At 49.5% G+C, this 18653-nt stretch overlaps 1 protein-coding gene and 1 long non-coding RNA gene across 2 annotated transcripts; both read right to left on the bottom strand.

The window, feature by feature from the left end:
- Positions 1-9638: 9638 nt before the first annotated feature.
- Positions 9639-14437, bottom strand: LOC111943315 (maestro heat-like repeat-containing protein family member 7). The gene is made up of 13 exons (XM_086898104.1): positions 14118-14437; positions 13727-13875; positions 13337-13484; positions 12945-13132; positions 12725-12862; positions 12337-12451; positions 12023-12160; positions 11614-11790; positions 11325-11480; positions 11072-11173; positions 10567-10669; positions 10339-10399; positions 9639-10027 (listed from the first exon to the last, which is right to left on the bottom strand). The coding sequence occupies exons 1-12, from the start codon at positions 14181-14183 to the stop codon at positions 10341-10343; spliced, it is 1539 nt and encodes a 512-aa protein (XP_086754230.1). The 5' UTR covers positions 14184-14437; the 3' UTR covers positions 9639-10027; positions 10339-10340.
- Positions 14438-14504: 67 nt separating this feature from the next.
- LOC147652102 (uncharacterized) lies at positions 14505-15440 on the bottom strand. Its single transcript, XR_015289627.1, has 3 exons — positions 15295-15440; positions 14908-15052; positions 14505-14563 (listed from the first exon to the last, which is right to left on the bottom strand). It is a non-coding gene; the product is annotated as an uncharacterized LOC147652102 (long non-coding RNA).
- Between the last annotated feature and the right edge of the window lie 3213 nt (positions 15441-18653).

The following is an 18653-nucleotide window of genomic DNA, read 5'->3' as shown; positions in this document are numbered from 1 at the left end:
ACTAAGAAAAATAATTTAGTTGGCATCTGTTAATTGGGTAAATGGTCATATAAAAGACCTTGAAGAAGATCTTTGTTAGCCATTTTACCCCTTTTCTATCATAGTGCACATAGCAAATTGTACCTTGTAATGCTGATAAGAAAAAAATAAACAACTGAGACCAAACAAGAGAAAACTGCCTCCCTCTCGTCAATCTTCAGTTCAAAGGGAAAAAGAACCTAATCCAAGGTCCATAACGAGACAACTTTTGAAGGATGAAATGAAGGATGCAACAGACTGTATCCTCCTCTCTCCACAAGCAGGTGTTCACCAGTGTTCCACCACAGCCACTTCAGTTGTAGTCATCTTAATCTCTCTAGGAAAATAACTATACTTGGCAGTTTAAACAAGTGTCTTCAAAAAAACGCAAAACAATTTAAATTAAGCAATATTCAAACCTGGTAAAAATTAATTATAACAGAAGGAAATAACAAAATTTAACTTCAAAACAATACCAAAAATTATAAAGCATAACTTAAAAACATTCAGACCTAAACATAGTGAAACTCAACTTTGCTTAATTTTATCAACACTTAATTTGTATCAAATGAAAATATAACTCAATCTTATTTTATTATTACAAAAAAACAACTAAAAGTTTGATATATACTTTTGAACATAATACAACAGCAACATGGACTCACTATAGAGGTTATAAGGATGCAATAAATACATCACAATTCCATGTCATCTGGCTTTGAGAATAACTCACAATAACTGCAGATGTTACTGAAAATACTTATTCATAATAAGAATTGCTTGGTATATGCTTAAGTTGGTTAGGATTTTTAAAGTGCAGTTTTACTAAAGAAAAACCACAACAACACAGGGTTTTGCAAGTTGCCATTCAGCTTTTGTAGCTCTTTTCAAAAACATCAAGTCTAACTTTTAATTAAAATCTGAAGTCCAAATTGGTATATATGCTGTTCTACGTGCTTTTTATAGCAAAAGAACTCACACTGAAATTACCTTATTAAAACTGTGGGAAACAAGCAAATGGATCTTAGTGAAATTATAGTGAAATTCTCCTAGCTAGTTATTTTTTAAACCATGAATATCTTCTGTAGATAATATTAATTGGAAGGTCTTTTTTAGTAGTTGTAAATCATTCAATATTTTAACATTAGGTTTTAAAACTAAATATTGCAAGGTAACTTTTTACTTCTGTTAATATTTACTCTAAACATTTCTAAATAGGTTTTTTTAAAATTTTCTAAAGAATCATAGTAATTCCTCCAGTAAAACTCTAAAAAACTGCAACAGCATAAACTCATAATTACTTAAAACACAAAATTAATTCTATAAGGGTATATAAAGACATTCTAAGAAAACAATGAATCATGACTTTTTAACAAACTGTGTACTTTCCCAGTGCTTTTTCTTAGAGAGGGAGCGGGAGGGTGAACTGCCCTCTTTGCTGCTGTTATCTTTAGACTGTTTGAGTGAAGTCTTCATCATCCTCCACATACTCTCACAGAGGGCAAAAACTGAGAGAAAAAAAAAACTCACAAAGTTTAACAAATGCAGTTCTTTCCCTCAATATTTCTCTTGTTGTTCACAGATAGAGGGAAAAGGGCGTGATTTTACAAAAACAGGCGATGTGACACGAAAAGCCTCTGAGGGCCAGGTGGTAACAACAGTGATCATTGCAACTTTTTAATTACAGTGATGAATTTCAAACTGGGTATCATATAGTTAGCAATTTTTTGACTATTTTGTCTCCCTTTGAAGCTGTTTGAGCCACCTGTTTCTGATCAGCTGTTTCTGTAATTGCTGATATTTGCCCAGCATGGCCTTGGAGCTGTTTCTGCACTGCCTCTGCCTTGGGGGTGCCTTTGTTCTCTGCACACACTCCAGTGCTCCCCCCATGTCCTCAGAGTCAGGTGGGAACCAATCTAAATCTGGCTTCTCTTCTTCCAGAGTAGTGGAGTTGGGACCTGAATAAGATTGCAGTGTTAAAAGTGTCTGGAGCAGATAGTTCAGGACGCATCACTTCCTGCTGTTGCTGAACAGATTCTGTTCGTTGTCTCAGCATTTGCTGTGGAGCTGCTTTCTCTTGATGACACTGAGCTCCACTTCTTAATGACTGCTCAATATGAGCTTGCAGTTGTTGCACAAGTATCCCTGTTTGCTGTTGCCACCCTAATAGATCTTTTTTTGATGCATCATTATAATTTACTGATTCTTCTCCTGCCGGTGGTTGCCTGTCTGCTGAATGCATCGACACGTCTCCATCTGGGGGAAGAGGGACGTCCTGCAGGTTTCCCCTGCGTACAGTAGATGGGGGCTTGCAATCTGGGGCTCTGTCCTAGTTTAGGGCAAATTAGGGAGGAAAACTCCGAATGGGGGTTTCCCCAGGGAAATGACCCCTCCACACCAACTGGTCCGGGAAAGGAAAAAAAAATTCTTTGGAGAGAAGTGGAAAAAGCTGTTTATTTAACAAAAATTGAATAGTATTAAATAATAAAACTTCTCGCTGTTCGATGGAATGGCAAATCTACGAGGAAAAGTCTTTTTCATGTGGTGTAGCTCGTCTCACTCAGATTCTTATCGGTCCTTTCAGCGCTGGAAAGTGCCGAGGCCCAGGCCCCGGTGGGCCAAAGGCGTGAGCTCCTGGGGTTTGGCTGGGTGTTCAGTCCAGAGCAGGTTTGCACAGATCCAAGAAAAAGAAAGGGAAAAAACAAAGGTTCAGGGACCTCCTCTTCCTCAGCTAGCTAAAGCTAACTAAAAACCAGAGAGAAGCTCTGTCCCGCTGTCTGTCCGTGCTGCAGACACCACAGTCCAGGAGCGGGATGTGTGGGAGTGATGTTTTTCCCTAACACAAACTGCGCGCTTCTTCTTCCCCCTTTCTTGCTCTCAGAGCCAGTCTTAAAGGTGCAGAACTTAATATATAACATAAACCAGACAACTGGGGATACCAGTATCATAAAGTCAACCCAGGACAGGCTCTTATTTCTGCTGATGTTCAGGGCTCTGCCTGGCTGGCGCTGCCGCCGTATCCTTCCAGAGATGCCGTCATTTCTACATCCGTACTCGGTGGGGTAACTTCCAGCCTGGGCTCCACTGGCGTAGACCCGCCCACCCTGGTACTTTCCTGAGTTTTTTAAATGTTCCAAGACAGAGCTACATTGCTTCCTTGTGAGCCCCTTTACTGGCCAAACATGCCCAATGCCAAAGAAAGCACCCAGATGGCTGATGAACGTGGCAGGAGGTGACTGCGACACATCCATCTCGGACCAAGCCACGGCTTGCAAGGCAGTGGCAGCGACCGTGGACTCGGCTTTCATGTCTTTTAAGGTATTTATTACAACTCTCTAGATCAGACCAAGAGATAGAGCATTTTTGCTTTTCCCCGTAATAGCTTTTTCCCACAACTGATCCTATATCTCTCCATTCTTCTGCTGCAAAAGGCAGCAGCGGGACCTGCAGTCCTCCATTTTCTCTAGCCCATAAAACAAGCTTTTCACGGTCCTTATTCTTGACTGCTTCCCCTCGTTTAACGATAATGCTTTGAAGCAGTTTTCATGTTGCCACAAATTCAACATCCATGCTAACAACCCTGTGAACAGAGGGAGGGGAGCGACCCCTCCACCCTGTAATAAATTAATCTATGAATAAAAATTCGTAAAGGGTATAAATAAAATATATGTATGATTGCAATGGCATAAAATACAACATGTAATGGGGAAAAAGTCCTTCTCCGGATCTGGTCGTGATTCTCCTCCGAGAGGCAACAGATTGCAGCCAAACACCCAGATAACGATCACAAGCAGGCACATCAGCCCAGGAAGAATGGGCAGGACACGGGCCATCGAACGAACAAAAGAACGGGCCCGGACGAGATATCGCCGGACCTGAGCACCTCCGCCCTGCCCGCCTGTGTTGGAGAAGTGGGCAAAACTAGACAAAGGAAGAGGAGCCAGCCGAGATAAGCCATCGGCTCCAGGATGGCTCCCACCACTCCACCCTAATGGCCCGGACCAAAATGATATCAAAAAGACATCCTGGACCTCTTTACATATGAGGAGCCTCTGCCCAGCGTCTATTGACTCTATTCTCCAGTGCCAGGAAATCTATTCTTCGAACAATCAAGAACCTTTTAGCGAAGGGTGCCTGCTTGGAATTTGGCCTCAGGACATAAACTTCCTATAAAAACCCAGGCCAAGGGACTCTCAGGTGTGGATCTGGGAACACCTATACCTTGTGTGTAGACCCTGTCCACCCAGCGCTGCGCTGCTCATTTTATTGTGGTTTTTCTCGCTGTCTGAATTTATTATTGTTTTATAATAAATTTCTCTTTTATTTAACCCGAAATTGCCTTTGCATTTATAACAACCCTAAGCGCCGACGCGTACTTGCCTTCAGTCTCCTCCCAGGCTCCTCTGCCCCAGTTTTCCCCAGCTTAGGTTCACTTCCACATCTCACTGCCGTGTGAAGCCTCCAACCCAGCTCTGACCCGCCGTGTGAATCCACTCCGCCAGCCCCAGTCCGCTTCCACGTCTCCCCGCTGTACAGACCTGCCGAGCTGATCCCCTTTGCCCGCAAAGGGGTCCCTGTTTGGGCACCAGGTAACAGGAAACCGCTCAGACTATGCACTGAGTCCTCATAGAGGTAGAGCGAACGTCATTTATTTCTGTCTTTAGCACACTTTTATAGGGCCAACACGGTTCGTGGGCTTAACAAGCTACTATTGGTTAATACATATTGTTTTACATTCTTTTCCAAGTACACAATACCATTCTTTTTCTTTATTCTCACTGTTCCAGGAGAATTTCAAGGACACTGCCTTTACTATTGTCGCTTGGATTGAAAGCTGGGTTGTGCAGACAGGCTTTGACTGAAATATCATGCTTTTACTCTGTTAAAATGTTTTCCTACACCCCTTGACAAAGAAAGTAGGAAACTGTTTGCCTTTGAGTGGGAAAATCCAGAAAACTGAAGGAAAACTCAGCTCCCCTGAACACAACTTCCACAAGGATACAAGAACAGTCCAACACTTTTTGGAAGCCAGCTGGCAAAGGAGCTGGAGATTTGGACTGAAAACAGGCAAATACCGAGAAAACAATACCTGCTGTTACAGTAGGTTGATGATATACTGACAGCTACAGAGGATAAAACAACCTGCATAAAGGTAACAATTGAAATTTTTAATCAACTGGGAATGGGAGGATATAAGGTGTCTAAAGAGAAGGCACAAATTGCCTGGCAGACTGTGATTTACCTGGGATGTGAAATCTCACAAGGGCAATATAAGCTGGGTACTAATTGTATTCAAGCTATTTGTGCTATTCCAGAACCCCAGAACCTGCATGAGCTGCGAGTTTTCCTTGAGATGACAGAGTGGTGCCTGTGGATCATGGGCTATGGACTAATTGCAAAACCCCTGTATGGAGCCCAGAAGATGCAGCCATTTACCTGGGGCAAACCACAGAAGGAGGCCTTCCTCAAACTAAAGGAGGCATTGACAACTGCTCCGGCGTTAAGACTGCCTGAATCATCCAAGGATTTTCATCTGTTTGTGCATGAAAGACTACGCCTAGCACTGGGAGTACTGACCCAATGTTTGGGAAGCTGGAAAAGGCTGGTAGGCTGCTTTTACAAACAACTTGACAACGTGAGTGCTGGATGGCCTTCATGCCTGTGGCAGTTGCAGCCACTGATGCTGATACAAGAAGCCAGGAAACTCATGATGGTTAGACACACAGATGTCTATGTGCCACACATGGTGACCGCTGTTTTAGAACAAAAGAGGGGCCATTGGCTATCTCCAAGCAGGATGATGAAATTCCAGGTAATTCTGACTGGGCAGGATGATGTCACACTAAAGACAACTAACCTCTTGAATCCAGCTTTGTTCCTAGGTACCACAACTGAAGAAGGCCCATTAGAGCACGATTGTTTAGAGGTACTAGAGTACACCTATTCAGCAAGAGAAGACCTGAAAGACATCCCACTAGAGCTACCAGAGTAGGAGCTATTCACAGACGGAAGCAGCTTCCTGGAGAAGGGGACCAGATAGGCTGGATATATGGTAACAACAGTCAGTACAATAGTGGAGGCAAAAGCATTATCAGCAAATCCATCTGCCCAGAGGGCAGAACTGGTTGCCTTAAGCAGAGCACTAGAATTAAGTGAAGGGAAAAGGGTAAACATATTGACTGGCTCAAAGGATGCTTTTAGAGTAATGCATGTACATGGAACACTGGAGAAAGAAAGAAGACTACTGTCTTCTCAAGGTACGCACATTAAACATCAAGATGCAGTCCTGCAATTAATAAAAACAGTACAAAAACCTGAACAAGTAGCAATTATACACTGTAAAGCACACCAATCAAGAAACTCCAAAATTTGTGAGGAAAATCAAAAAGCAGACTGGACAGCCCGACAAGCTGCTCCAGAAGTGCAAACAACAATGGCATTGATACCTTTAAAAGTTAATGTATCTCAATTTAATTTGCCTCCAAAGCCAAGATATTCAATAGAAGATGAGAAATTGGGACATTTACTAAATGCACAAAAGGATTCAGAAGAGTGGTATGTAACTGCACAAAGACAAATAGTGTTAACCCCCTTGATAATGACAGAAGTTCTACAAATTAAACATAACAAATGTCATTGGGGTGCAGAGGCATTGGTAAAATTGCTAAAGCAAAAATTAATCTCAGTACGGATGCTAACAATGGCAAAATCAACTCAGTGGCAAGACACAGGCATAGCTAGGAAGGATTAGGATAGGAATAGAATCAAGATAACACTTGGCAAGAATCTTCTAGTAGAGTGAAATTTGGGTGGGCCCTAGAGCAGATAGCAAACTATCAGAATGGAGAAACAGGTCAGGTAGATAGACTAGCAAGAGTCACCGGGGAAAGATTTAAAGAACTCAACGTACAATTATAATTTATTGCTCCTGAAAGAACATGGAGTGTGTGAGTTTTTTAAGGGGACATATTGATCATTGCTGCATCCACATCCCAAATGTGACTGCAGATGTAGAATATGACATCAATCAGTTGCAACAAATAGAGCATGGAGCACAGGAAGAGCAAAAGGATTTAACTATGAATTGGTTAGGCAAAATCTTCAAAGGGTTAGGGTGGAATGTGAGTTCATGGATTAAATCTATCATTGAGAGTGTGATAATCTTACTAATTGTATTCTTAGCAATTTGGTTAGTTTACAGCATCGTAAAAGGAGAAATACAGACGAAAACGTCCTGGAACCAGAAAATAATAAAGGCACTGACACGAGATCCACCCCTACCATCTTCTGGTTCTCCAATTCGTGACAACATCCAGGACAACCTTTACATCAATCAAGGATTCGAAGAACATCAAGTATAAACTCAGAAACAAAGGACTCTATCAAGTGAAAACATTTGCACTTATAGTGAAGTGAAAATGCTTTCAAAGTGGGGAATGATAGTAAAAGGTCTTAAAATCTTAGAAAATTCGGGGACTTAGGAAGAAAGTTGGGTTTGGAAAGACCTGGGAAAAGTAGGCCCTGAGAAATGTTAGGCCTTGTGCTTGCTAAAGATCAGGTCAAACTGCACCTGTGTAGTCAGTAGATGATAAATGATACAATTGTTAGATGTGATTAGGTATAATTATTGTTTAAAGAACATGAGGAACCATGTTAGGGGGCTAGGGGGGATCACGAGAAATCCATGCTTGGGCAAAAAAAATGCATACAAGAGAACAATGTAAGTTTAATAATTAATATGTAAGTTGCATAACGATAGAGTATAAAACATGTTCAACTCACAACCAAATTGGGTCAGATTTGGGTCTGTGTACCCCTGACACCCAGAGCTCTTTAACAAAGCACCTTCATATAATCATTCTGTGATTATGTGTGATCCTGAACGCTAACAAGGGCAAGAACTCTGTGCAGCTCTGTGTTGCTGTGAAATTGCAACCACATGATCCGCTGCCCACGGAACAGACTGTCCTGGGGCAGCTGTGTGCCCCACTCAGCAGGCCCTGCTCTTGGCACACGCACCCACGGCACTGCTTCCTTGCTGCAGCTACGCGCCCGCGCTCAGGGTGCAACTGTTATAAATGAAATTCAGCCAAATTTTATCAATAAGGATTTTATTGAAAAATCTGTAAAATCCAATCATGGAAACAACCACAATCACTGTCAGCGTTGAACCAGGGATCGGCGCTGGGTGAACTCTGAATCAGCCTCTGCCACACTGATTCCCCCCAAGTTCACAACTTGTCTTTTGGACAGCAGTGTTTTATACCGTTCTTTTCAGCTTGAGGCTATGCAGTTTCAGTTTTTTTCTTTTTCTTGTGTTGTTACATATTCATATTTCTGCTGCTGGACTGCTGATGTGTTTTCTGAGAAGGAGACGAAGTTTGAGTGTTTTTTCGGGAAGCAGGCTTTGAGATGTAGAATCGTGGTGAGTTGGTGTTTTTTTTTTAGTCTGTGTAGTTTTTTTTGGGAAACCAACATTGAGATGTATGTTCCTGGAGAATCACATCAGGTCGGTATCAGGCGTTAATCACCGGGTTGTTAGAGCGCTTATTTTGCTTTGGTGGACCCAGCTCTTCTCAGTGTTATCTTAATTGCTGGGTCATTCTCTTGCAAATTCCTGGTTTTCCAGCAGCTGCTTTTGCAATCTTAAGTTGCTTGTGGTTTTTATTTTACATAAAACATGCTTTTATACTTGATTTTATATGTGTACAATAAAACACGAATTATACCAACATATATTACACAGCCATACGCTCCACTGCCCAAACCCTGTCCCTGTTCTCTTACCCACACTCAAACATGCGTCCATTTTTCACTCACACCTGCTCAAAACACCATCGATTTTTGTGCTCTGGGCATCCCATCCTCATTGCCAAGAACATCATGGGTTCTGGAAGATGCCCGTGCACAAAATTGCAAAGCAAGTCTTACCTTATTAGTTGCTGTTGCAAATAAATACCTACCAACCCCTGGATTGGTGCAAAGCCACTGAGCAGCGGCAGGAGATGGAGCATGGTGCTCCAATGGGAGGGGCAGACAGGCCATGCACCTTCAGGGCATGCCCTGCATCAAAAGGCGTGCATTTTGTCCTTCTTGCCTCTCCACTGCAGAACCAAGCCTCCTATCTTCTCCCCTGGAGTGGAATTTTCCCAGTTACCATGTCATCTCACCCTTGGCCAGTACATGAGGTAAGGTCACCATGCCAATAAAAGCCTCATTGTTACTGTTCCTCTTTCACAGGTTAACTTCCCATCAATTGATAAATCCATTGTTCCTGTAAAGGATCAAATTCCCAGCAGTTAACTCATAAGGTTTCCTTCAAAGTCTGTTCTTCCCCATCCGGTTGACGTGCACAACAGAGGACCAAATATGGCAGGGCCTTAGACACAACTTTGGTCCCTGACACACCCAGGCTCCTTGTCCCACTACGGGCCTTCAGTGAGACCTTTAACTCCACAATGCTGTGGAACAGAGCCTTCAGCACAGGGACCTTTCCAGCCTGATCCTCGCTCCTTCCTCTGCGTCTCTGCACAAAACACGGTGCAGGAGAGAACGGCAGGAGCGACCTGTGTGTCACAGCGCTCCAGATTGGTGACCCTTCAACTCCAGACAGATACAGGTTAAGCGAAAAAGGCAAACTGTTTATTAATGTAAGGTGAAGCAAAGGGATGAACTGGAAAGGGAAAGAAGGGGATGGGCATGGACTGAGGGCTGGAGGTAAGGAGCTGTCAAAAGGGAGGAAGAACAGAGGGAAAAAAGGGGATGGGCACAGTCTGAGGGTTGGAGGGAGCTATCTACAGGCTGGGAGAGAGCTGAAGCCCCATGAGAATCCCACAGGCTCAGCTGTGCCAGTTGTCAGCTATGCCTGGATCTCCAGTGGCACTGGGAGGTGGTGTCCTCTTCAGTGTGTCCTGCAGCTGTTCTTGGGACACTTGTTCACTGGCAAACTGAGCTTGACTGTGCAGGTTGCAGTGGGATGGAGTGGTGTCTGTCCTTGGGGCTTGAATGGCTGGAACAGAGAGGATGAGCGGCATGGTCAGGGCATGCATCTGCAGGGATCCTAGGAGACATTCCCGCCAAGGACATTCCACCTGGCTCTTGCAATGGCCACAAGAGAGGACCAGACAACAGGATCAGCCAGAAGGTGCTGGCCACAACTCCCACCCATGTCCCTGAAATCTCTCTGTTCTCCGCCCACACTGCCCTCAGCCAGACAGGGAATGAAGCACTCTGCAGCTGGGCCAGGGATTGCAGCTCCCATCCCAGGCATTGCAACTGCCCCCTGCCAGCCCCCAGTGCCAGCCCGCTGCTCTCACTCACCCTCACTGAGGGTCTGCAGCTCTTCCTTGTGCGCCCTTGTGCATGAACTTCCTGACCGTCCCTGGGAACACAGAGCCTGTCAGGGCCGTGGTGGCACAGCTCCCTGCCAGCGGTAGATGGGGCTCCAGGGCACCGGGCCCGGGTGCCGCTGCCAGGACAGCAGCAGCTGGGGCCGGGGCCGAGCTGCGGTGGGGCAGAGTGGGGAGGGAGCCCGGGCTCGTGGCTCACCGATGAACCTGACGGCTGCCTCTCGTAGGGGCTCCTGTGGGCTATCCAGATATGGCAATGCCCGGTGCAGGTACTCGGCCGCTCGGCTCTCGTCCTGTGCCAGCTGCAGAGAGCGGCAGAAGGGAAGGGTTGGCGCGGGCTCTGCCCCTCGGCCGGGCGCTGCCTGCGGCCAGCCCCGGCCTCCCGTGCCCGCCCAGCCCTGAGGCACCGGGCAGCAGCCGCTGGCGCCGGGCTCTGGAGGGGGCAGAGGGCCGGCTGCTGCCCGGGGAGCCGCGGTGCCGGCCCGCCCCGCAGCCCCAGTGACTCGGGGCTCCATCAGCAGCCGGCTCAGGGCCACAGGAGCCTGGAGAAGAACCCGTGTGGCCCAGGGAAGGGAGCGGTGTGTGGGGTGCAGGCTGGAGCCCTTGGGTGCAGCACTGGGCCGCAGCTGCCAGCTCCACACACTGAGCACTGGGGACAGGGAGCTTCTCTAAGCTGAGGCTGGGGCTTCCAGGCTGTTCTTTACCACACATTCAGTGATCTTCGACAGATTCTCTGTTTTCAGCACCCTCTGGAGATCTGTGTTGTTCAAGAATGTGGCAGCACAGTGCAGCGTTTCCCAAGAGGCCTGGAGAGATGCAGAGATGGCATCACAGCCCAGGGTGCAGGAGCTGCATCCCTGTGCCAAGGCCTGGAGGAGGCCGCAGCCTGGGAGGCAGCAGGGCAGGAGGCAGCCAAGCCCCCTCCCACAGATCCATCAGCATCACACAAAACCTCACATTTGCCACGCGCCAGTTCTCATCATGGCAGTGCAAAATGAGCGGGAGCAGGCTCTGGTTCACGAGTCTCTCCAGGGGCTTTTTTCCCTCATCCACTACCAGGTCCATCACCTTGCAGAAGAGGTGAATGGAGAGCACCTGCACGTGGCTTTTGTCCTGGAGGAAGGAAGGAGGAAAAGATCTCAGCGCCAACTTCTCCAGCCCACCTGGGCAAAGACCAGAAAATTCACAGGGCAAAAGGTTGTGTGGGCAGCAGCCAGTTGCCTGTGGCCAGGGCACAAAACCTTACATGGTCAAAAAGCATCAGAAGTGGCTCAGCTATCTTGGGAGCTGCAGTCCTTGATAACAGAAGATTTTTTTTCTGGAGCATATTCGTGAATACAGACAGGGACATGCTGACCACTTCTTCGTCTGTATCACTCAGCAGCTGCAGGAAGCTTCGACACAGGCTGTGTATAGGTCTGGCCTGTGTGGAACACAAGGCTGTGCTGGGAAGCCCTGAACGGCTGCAGCGCCAAGACCGCCCTGGCACTGCAACCCCACCTTGCTGTTGCTGGGCCCAGAGGCCAAAGGCCTGTCCCAAAGCACTCAGGCAGGTGAGGCAGGAGAGCTGGGAGCAGCTGCCTCAGCTCCTGAAGCCCAGCCAGCCCAAGGAGCTGCTTTGCCCAGCACAGCTTCAGCTGCTGCCCCATTCTCACCATCGAGGGTTCCTTGCTGAGCACCACGAGGCCTCTGAGCGCCAGGCGACGCCTCTGCCTGCACTCGCTCTGCAGGTGCCTTGACGCGATCTCCAGGACACTGTCACCACATTCACGCAAGTCCAGGCAATCCAGGACCTGAAAGGCACCGGGCAGTGACAGGGGACCCGGCCGGCAGGAGCCTGGAACTGCACAGGGCTGGGCCCAGGCAGCAGCACAGGGCGCGGGCACCGTCCCAGGCAGCTGTGGCTATGCAAGGGGACAGGGCTGGCAGGCAGCTCAGCGAGGTACTCAGTGCTGGCCATGGGGCTCACCTCCACAAGGAATGCCAGGGTGGACAGATCCCAACGTGCCTCCTCCCTGATGAGCCTCCGGAGAAATTGGTATGCGACATGGCAACACAAGGGCATCAAGCCACGGCGCATCACCCTGGAAGGGGGAAAATGGCACCAAGACTTGAAGTGGGGGGGCCAAACCTCTCCCAGGGATGACTCATGGAGATCTGGTCTTTTCCCAGCATCCCTGGAGGGACCGTGGGCGCTTTGGGAGAGGCTCCTTCTGGGCACCCTCCTCTCAGCCTTTTCCAGTCTGCTCAGCCATCCCTCAATGGCAAAGCCCTTTGGCCATGACCACAGGGACTGTGGTGGGGAGCCCTGGGCACAGGGCACACATTTCAGAGGCAGTGGCGAGAAGGGGTCTCACCTGGCCAACAGACCCACGGCATAGTGCTGGGTGTCAGCACGGAGCAGCGTTTCCCAGCCACACTTGCGCTCCATGGCCATCAGCTCACTGTCATACTGCAGACAGCAGAGCAGCGCCTTCATGGCCTGCACTGCAAACCTGTGTGCAGAGCAAAGGCCAGGTCACATTGGGTGTATTGGTGTCAGCCACAAGGGCATGGGAAGGAGAGGAGGACTGGCACCTGTTGGGTTTTCTGGGAAGGTGGTGTTGCTCCTGGCATTCTCTCCAGAAGTTATCAACTTCTGCTGGCATCAGCTGTGTGGTGGTGAAAATGTGCAACAGCAGAGCCGTAAACAGAGATGGGCAAACATGCATTATCACCTCATGGCTCTGGGGCACTTGCATAATCACCCAGAGCACCAGAGTTGCCTGCAAAGAAGCGCACCAAGACAGCGCTCAGTGCCGAGGTGTCCATGGGGCAAAGCCCAAGGGGAGATGCAGGGGAACAGTGGGCCCAGTGTCCCCTGAGCCTGCCCCTAGCCCAGGTTTCAGCCCAGCTTGAGGCAAAGGGAGCATGGAGAGCTGCTGGAGAAGCAACCTAGGGGACAGTCAAGGCCAGTTCCAGAAACTCACAGCCAGAGCAAAAACGTCCTTATTGTCCCCATCAGAGGTGCAGATGCTGCAAAGTGGCCAGTTCTCCATCACACGGAGCAGCGTTGGCAGCACCTTCTCCATCGCTGGCCCTGATGAGGCTATGGTTTTCCACATCACTGCAGCAGCTCTGTGGGATCAGAGCTGTGTGTCAGGGGTGTCTCAGTCACAGTGCCATGCCCTGTGTAGGTGTGGGGTCCCAGGTGACAGAGCCCCGGTGCCCTGAGGGGCAGGAAGGGAGCATTGGCAGCACCTCAGGAAACAGAGGGGACATCTCTTCCTGTTGGGCAGACCCCATTGGACAGGCTGTGCAGGGCAATGGGCCCTAAAGGCTGGGGAGCCCTGAGCTCTCAAGGCACGTGGGCCCCATACCTGTCACACGATGGGGCACAGCGCAGGAGGGTCAGCACCACATCCATAGGGTGTTGTTCAGCCAGCATCACAATGTTAGTGGGCAGTGTGGCATCCACCGTAACATAGCACATGAGACTCTGGTGAATGTTCCTCACAGTAGCTGGCACCTAGAATAGGAATGGGGAAGACTTGGAGTGCTGTCCAAGGCAGCAACTTCCCCAGCTTCCCCCAAGAAGTGCTTCCCTTCCCACCACACTGGGCTGGCCTCAAATGCTGAGGGGGCCCTGTGGATGTGGCTTGAAGGGGCACATGATTGTGGGAGACCTCCAGTTCTGGCGCCTGGCTGGCTACCTGCTGGTCAGAAGAAACATTCCCTTTCAAAAAAATCCATATTGGGTGCATGACTCACCGTGGGAGGGGGCATAGTGTCAGTATTTGTGATGCCCTGAGTCTCTCCGGTGTTTGGAATGGCCATGTCCTCGGTCAGCGCCACGTCAGCCTCTGCCCTGTTGTCACTCACGGCAGCATCGGAGTTTTCTGAGGGCTCAGCTGAATCTGGGCTGACATCAGGCTCTGCCTGGAGCTCGGTCAGCCCGGAGTCAGGCTCAGCTGTGCCCTCAGTTCCTATGGGGCTGATCTTTCGATGCCGAATTGTCAGGAATTTCCGGAACCTCTGTGTACGGAGAACAAAGGACAGGGAAGAGAGGCATGTTCCATGGAGTGCTCCAAGCGTGGTGCTGGGCTCAGCAGTGACAGCAGGCCCAGCCCAGGTGGGGATGGCTGCAGGTCCCTTCAGCGTTGTGCTGAAGCGGCCACGGGTGGGCTCCTGCTCTTGTCTTCTGTCCATGGCTGCATCTGGCAAAGAGCAGCCAGAGCTGAGGGGCTGCGGGAGAAGCCGGAGAACACAGCCCAGCCCTGCACACCCCAGGCAGGGACAGCCCTGGGGTGGCTCACGGGATGGAGCACGGCCACTGCTGGGGGGGCAGCCTTGGCCCCTCTTCTGTCCTGTCCTTGGCCATGTCCACAGGGGATGGGATGGGATGGGATGGGATGGGATGGGATGGGATGGGATGGGATGGGATGGGATGGGATGGGATGGGATGGGATGGGATGGGATGGGATGGGATGGGATGGGATGGGATGGGGCAGGGCCCAGCTGGCTGCAGCCATCAGCCCTGTGGTCCAGCTCTGCCACTCACCATCCTGCAGAGGCTGGAACTGCTCTGGCTCTTCCGGGTGTTGTGCTGGGGCAGCTCCAGCGTCTGTGTTTCTTTTCCAGCTGAACACCTTGAACAGGTTGAGGAATCTGCCCGCCATGATCCAATGTGGCCTTGAGGGCACCTTCTAAAGAGATGACATGGGAAATCTCTGGGTCAACAAATTGTGTACTTGTGCCTTGAAGGCACCTGCGACAGAGAAGCCTCAGGAAGGCTACAGGACAGCAAGCCCTGCCGTCTGATTTCGAGGGCTCCTGCCAAAATGACTGGAGACTCCTAGTAAATTATTCTGGTGACCAAATACCACAAACTGGCATGGATGGCACAAGCCACAGGGATTGGAGATGACTTGGGAAAGCTCTGGCTCACCAAGTCCCACAGTCTGGCCACGACGTCAGCTGCACGAATAACTCCTCACTAAAGCTCCGGGTCAGACACAGACGAGTGTGCTGTGTGGGGACTCCTCACAGCACAGCTCTGGTGCGTCCTGTCCCGTCGCATGCACTGAGTACTCTGGTGTGGTCTTGTCACCGCCAGCTCTTGTCCATTCCACCGTTCCATTCCACAGTTACCAGGCTGCACTGTGTCACTAACGGCCCTTGCACACACTGCCACCTTCCTGGTTCCGCCCCCATCCCCCCCAAAGTGGCCCAGGTTGGAAGGAATCTCTTGCCCAAAGTGTCTAAGACAGCCTGACAGGATCTTTAGGAACGCCTCAAACCAGCAGGAAACGCTGCCCTGCTCTGCAGGCTCAGGGCAGCAGAAGGAGCCCCCAGGGCTGCCAATGCAGCCGCAGCAGGAAGGGCACGGGGCCTTGCACAGAATCTGTACAGGGGCCTGGCAGCACTGAAATCAGCAAGTGTGGCAGAGTCCCTGCTGAGGCAGACCTGCCACCCCAGCCGAGCCCTGGCAGTGCTGGTGCCCTTCTCCTGCCCCAGAGACCTGTGCCCCTGGGGGGCTGCTGTGCCAGAGGGCAGGCAAAGCCCATGTGCATTGGGAGCTGGGCTCCTTCCTGCAGGGGTCTTGGCTGGAGCTCCTGGAGCAACTGTTGGCAACTCCTGCTATCTTTCAGAAGCTCTTACTCCTTGCTGGAATTATTTCTCATTTAAATCATTTTCTGCAGCACAAAATCACCTTTGCAGCAAAGGAAGAGAAGCATCTGGCATTTAAGAATCCTCAATTCAGGAAAGCTTTACTTCCCTTTGCTCAATTCAAGTAGCTCCATAAAGTTCCAAACTTCCCAAATTAATTGGTATGGCCTGACAATTTGAAAGATTTGCAAGTTTGCTTCCCATCTCAAAGCAGCGAGTCCTTTGCCTTAATGTCATCTTTTGAGAGCCAGTTTACAAATTATAACACTACACAGAGGCAAAAAGTGGCCATTCTTTGGTTTTCAAAGGGTTTTCTAGGAAGGGATGGCAATACCTTAATTCTCTTAAGGATGACAAGCTCTCAAGGAATGAGTGTTACAAAAGCAGTCCAAACAATTGAGTAGATTGCAAAAGGCTAATCCTCCCCCTGGAACAGATATCTAAGTGGCCAGTACAGTACAGCTCACCCCTCTTCTTTTTTGCATGAGAACCAGGACCAGTAACAGGAAAAGTCACAGATATTCCCTATCTCCTTCATAACCAAAGCTGTGCCAAACCATGGATGACGCCATGAAACTGACTCAAATTCCAGCCTAGACCTCTCACTTCCAGACAGCTCCTTCCCCAACACACCCACCAACACCAACGTCCCCAAAACATGCTCACAGAACTCCTCAACACCCCACCAGGACCCCCAGCTGTTCCCATCCCTCCACAGAGCTTTCCCACCCTCCAGCAGACCCCCTGGTTCCCTGCACATGCCATGGCATGGCACTCAGCAGGACCTGCTCCAAACCCTTCCACGGTAGCAAGCTCAGGCTGCCGGGCCAATGGTTCCTGGATCATCCTTCCCACTGACCCTTCCTGTGCACATCTCTTACATTTACACATTTGAGCTCAGCTTGGACTTCTCCCCTTAAGCAGGATTGCTGGGAAAGGAGGGAGAGCAGCCTGGCAAGCTCTTTCTCCAGCTCCCTCTTTACTCTTGGAGCAGGTAGAACATTGCACAGGAAAGCAACTGGTGCCACAAGGAGTGGGCAGCATCAGGCAGCTCTGCAAGTCTGCTATATCCTGAGGGAACACCGCTGGGCTTGACCTTTGGCTACCTGCACAAACTTCAAGTCGGCCGCCTTACTTTCCAGGACAGCCCTGTGCTGGCCAGCATCCTGACGTGGGTGCAGGACTGCTGCAAGGTGCTGCTGGGACCCAGCAGGACAGGACTGGCCATCTTGTTTACATGTTGAAAATGAGTGAGATCGTATTTAGCTAGAAATTTAGTGATACCTGAATTTGATCATGAGCTGTGCCATTATAAGCTAAGAAATTTTTCTTGGATTCTGTATTTTAGCTGTTTTGTAGCATTTCTTTTTGTCTGAATACAGCAAAGTAGAGGCCCTTCTTTTGGTTTGGGTTCTTTAGGGAATTTTTTCCCATCTGAAAGGAAGACTTTGTGAAGGGAGTGGTTGTCCGGGGCACAAATACAGGTCATGAAGAAACAAAAGACATGGCCGGGACCGCTTACATCCCACCCTGAGGAGATCAGATGTCTATGAGTCAGTCCTGGGAGAGGTTTGCCCCTGCTGGATCAGGGTGTTGGCTCCTTTTATTTCCTGTCAGGGAAATGTGCCATGCATCCATATGCTTGTGTTCCAGGATTGCATTTTACCTGCTGGGGCTGCTCAGCAGAGAGTTGCCATACAGGGATTTCCCTGCCATGGCATTTCCATTCCTTGTGGAGGTGAGACAGATGGCCAGCACTACCTCGCTGAGCTGGCTCCCAGCTCTCTGCCTTCTCATAGCCACAGCTGCCTGGGACCGAGCCCGTGCCCTGTGCTTCTGCCTGGGCCCAGCCCTGCGCATTTCCAGGCTCCTGCCGGCCGGGTCCCCGGTCACTACCCTGTGCCTTTCAGGTCCTGGATTGCCTGGATTTGAGGGAATGTGATGACAGAATCCTGGAGATCATATCAAAGAACCTTGCAGAGAAAGTGCACAGAGATGTGTCACCAGGTTCACAGGGCCTCCCTCCTGCTCAAGGATGATCCCTCGAGAATCAGGCAGCAGCTGAAGCCATGTGGACAGCATGCGGGTGGGGAACGCAGTCACTTGGGCTTTGGGTGCTGAGGCAGCTGCTCCAAGCTCTCCTGCCTCCTGGCTCAGCTTTAGGACAGGCCTTTGGCCTCTGGGCCCTGCAGCAGCAGGGTGAGGTTTCACAGACTTGTGTTTCGCACAGGCTGAAAGAATGTGGAGCCTGACTGAAAGCCTGCTGGAGCTCCTGCGAGAAAATGATAGTGATGTGGTCAGGACAACCATCATTCTACTCAGCTATTTGTTCCTGGATAATGGCACCTCGATACACAGGCCCATCACCCTACAGCTGGCTGAGGTACTCCTGTCATTCCATAACAACTTAAGAATCTTTGCCCCAGCCATGGCCACTGGGTGCTGCCCAGACATTTGGTGCCCCGTGGATATTCAGGCATGATCCCAGGTGGGCCTGAAGCAGCCAATGTTGAGGTCTTTGTTCCTTCCATTCATACAGGATGATTGACAGGTTCAGCTGTCCTTCATGTTTTCTTCCAGAAGATGATGCATTTATTAATGAGAGAGAAAAGGCCCTGAAGACACACGCACCAGAGC

Source organism: Cyanistes caeruleus, chromosome 7 (genome assembly GCF_971803275.1).
Source record: "Cyanistes caeruleus chromosome 7, bCyaCae1.hap1.1, whole genome shotgun sequence".
Taxonomy (NCBI): Eukaryota; Metazoa; Chordata; class Aves; order Passeriformes; family Paridae; genus Cyanistes; species Cyanistes caeruleus.
Note: the sequence above shows the minus strand (reverse complement) of the source record. Positions and strands in the feature narration are given on the sequence as shown.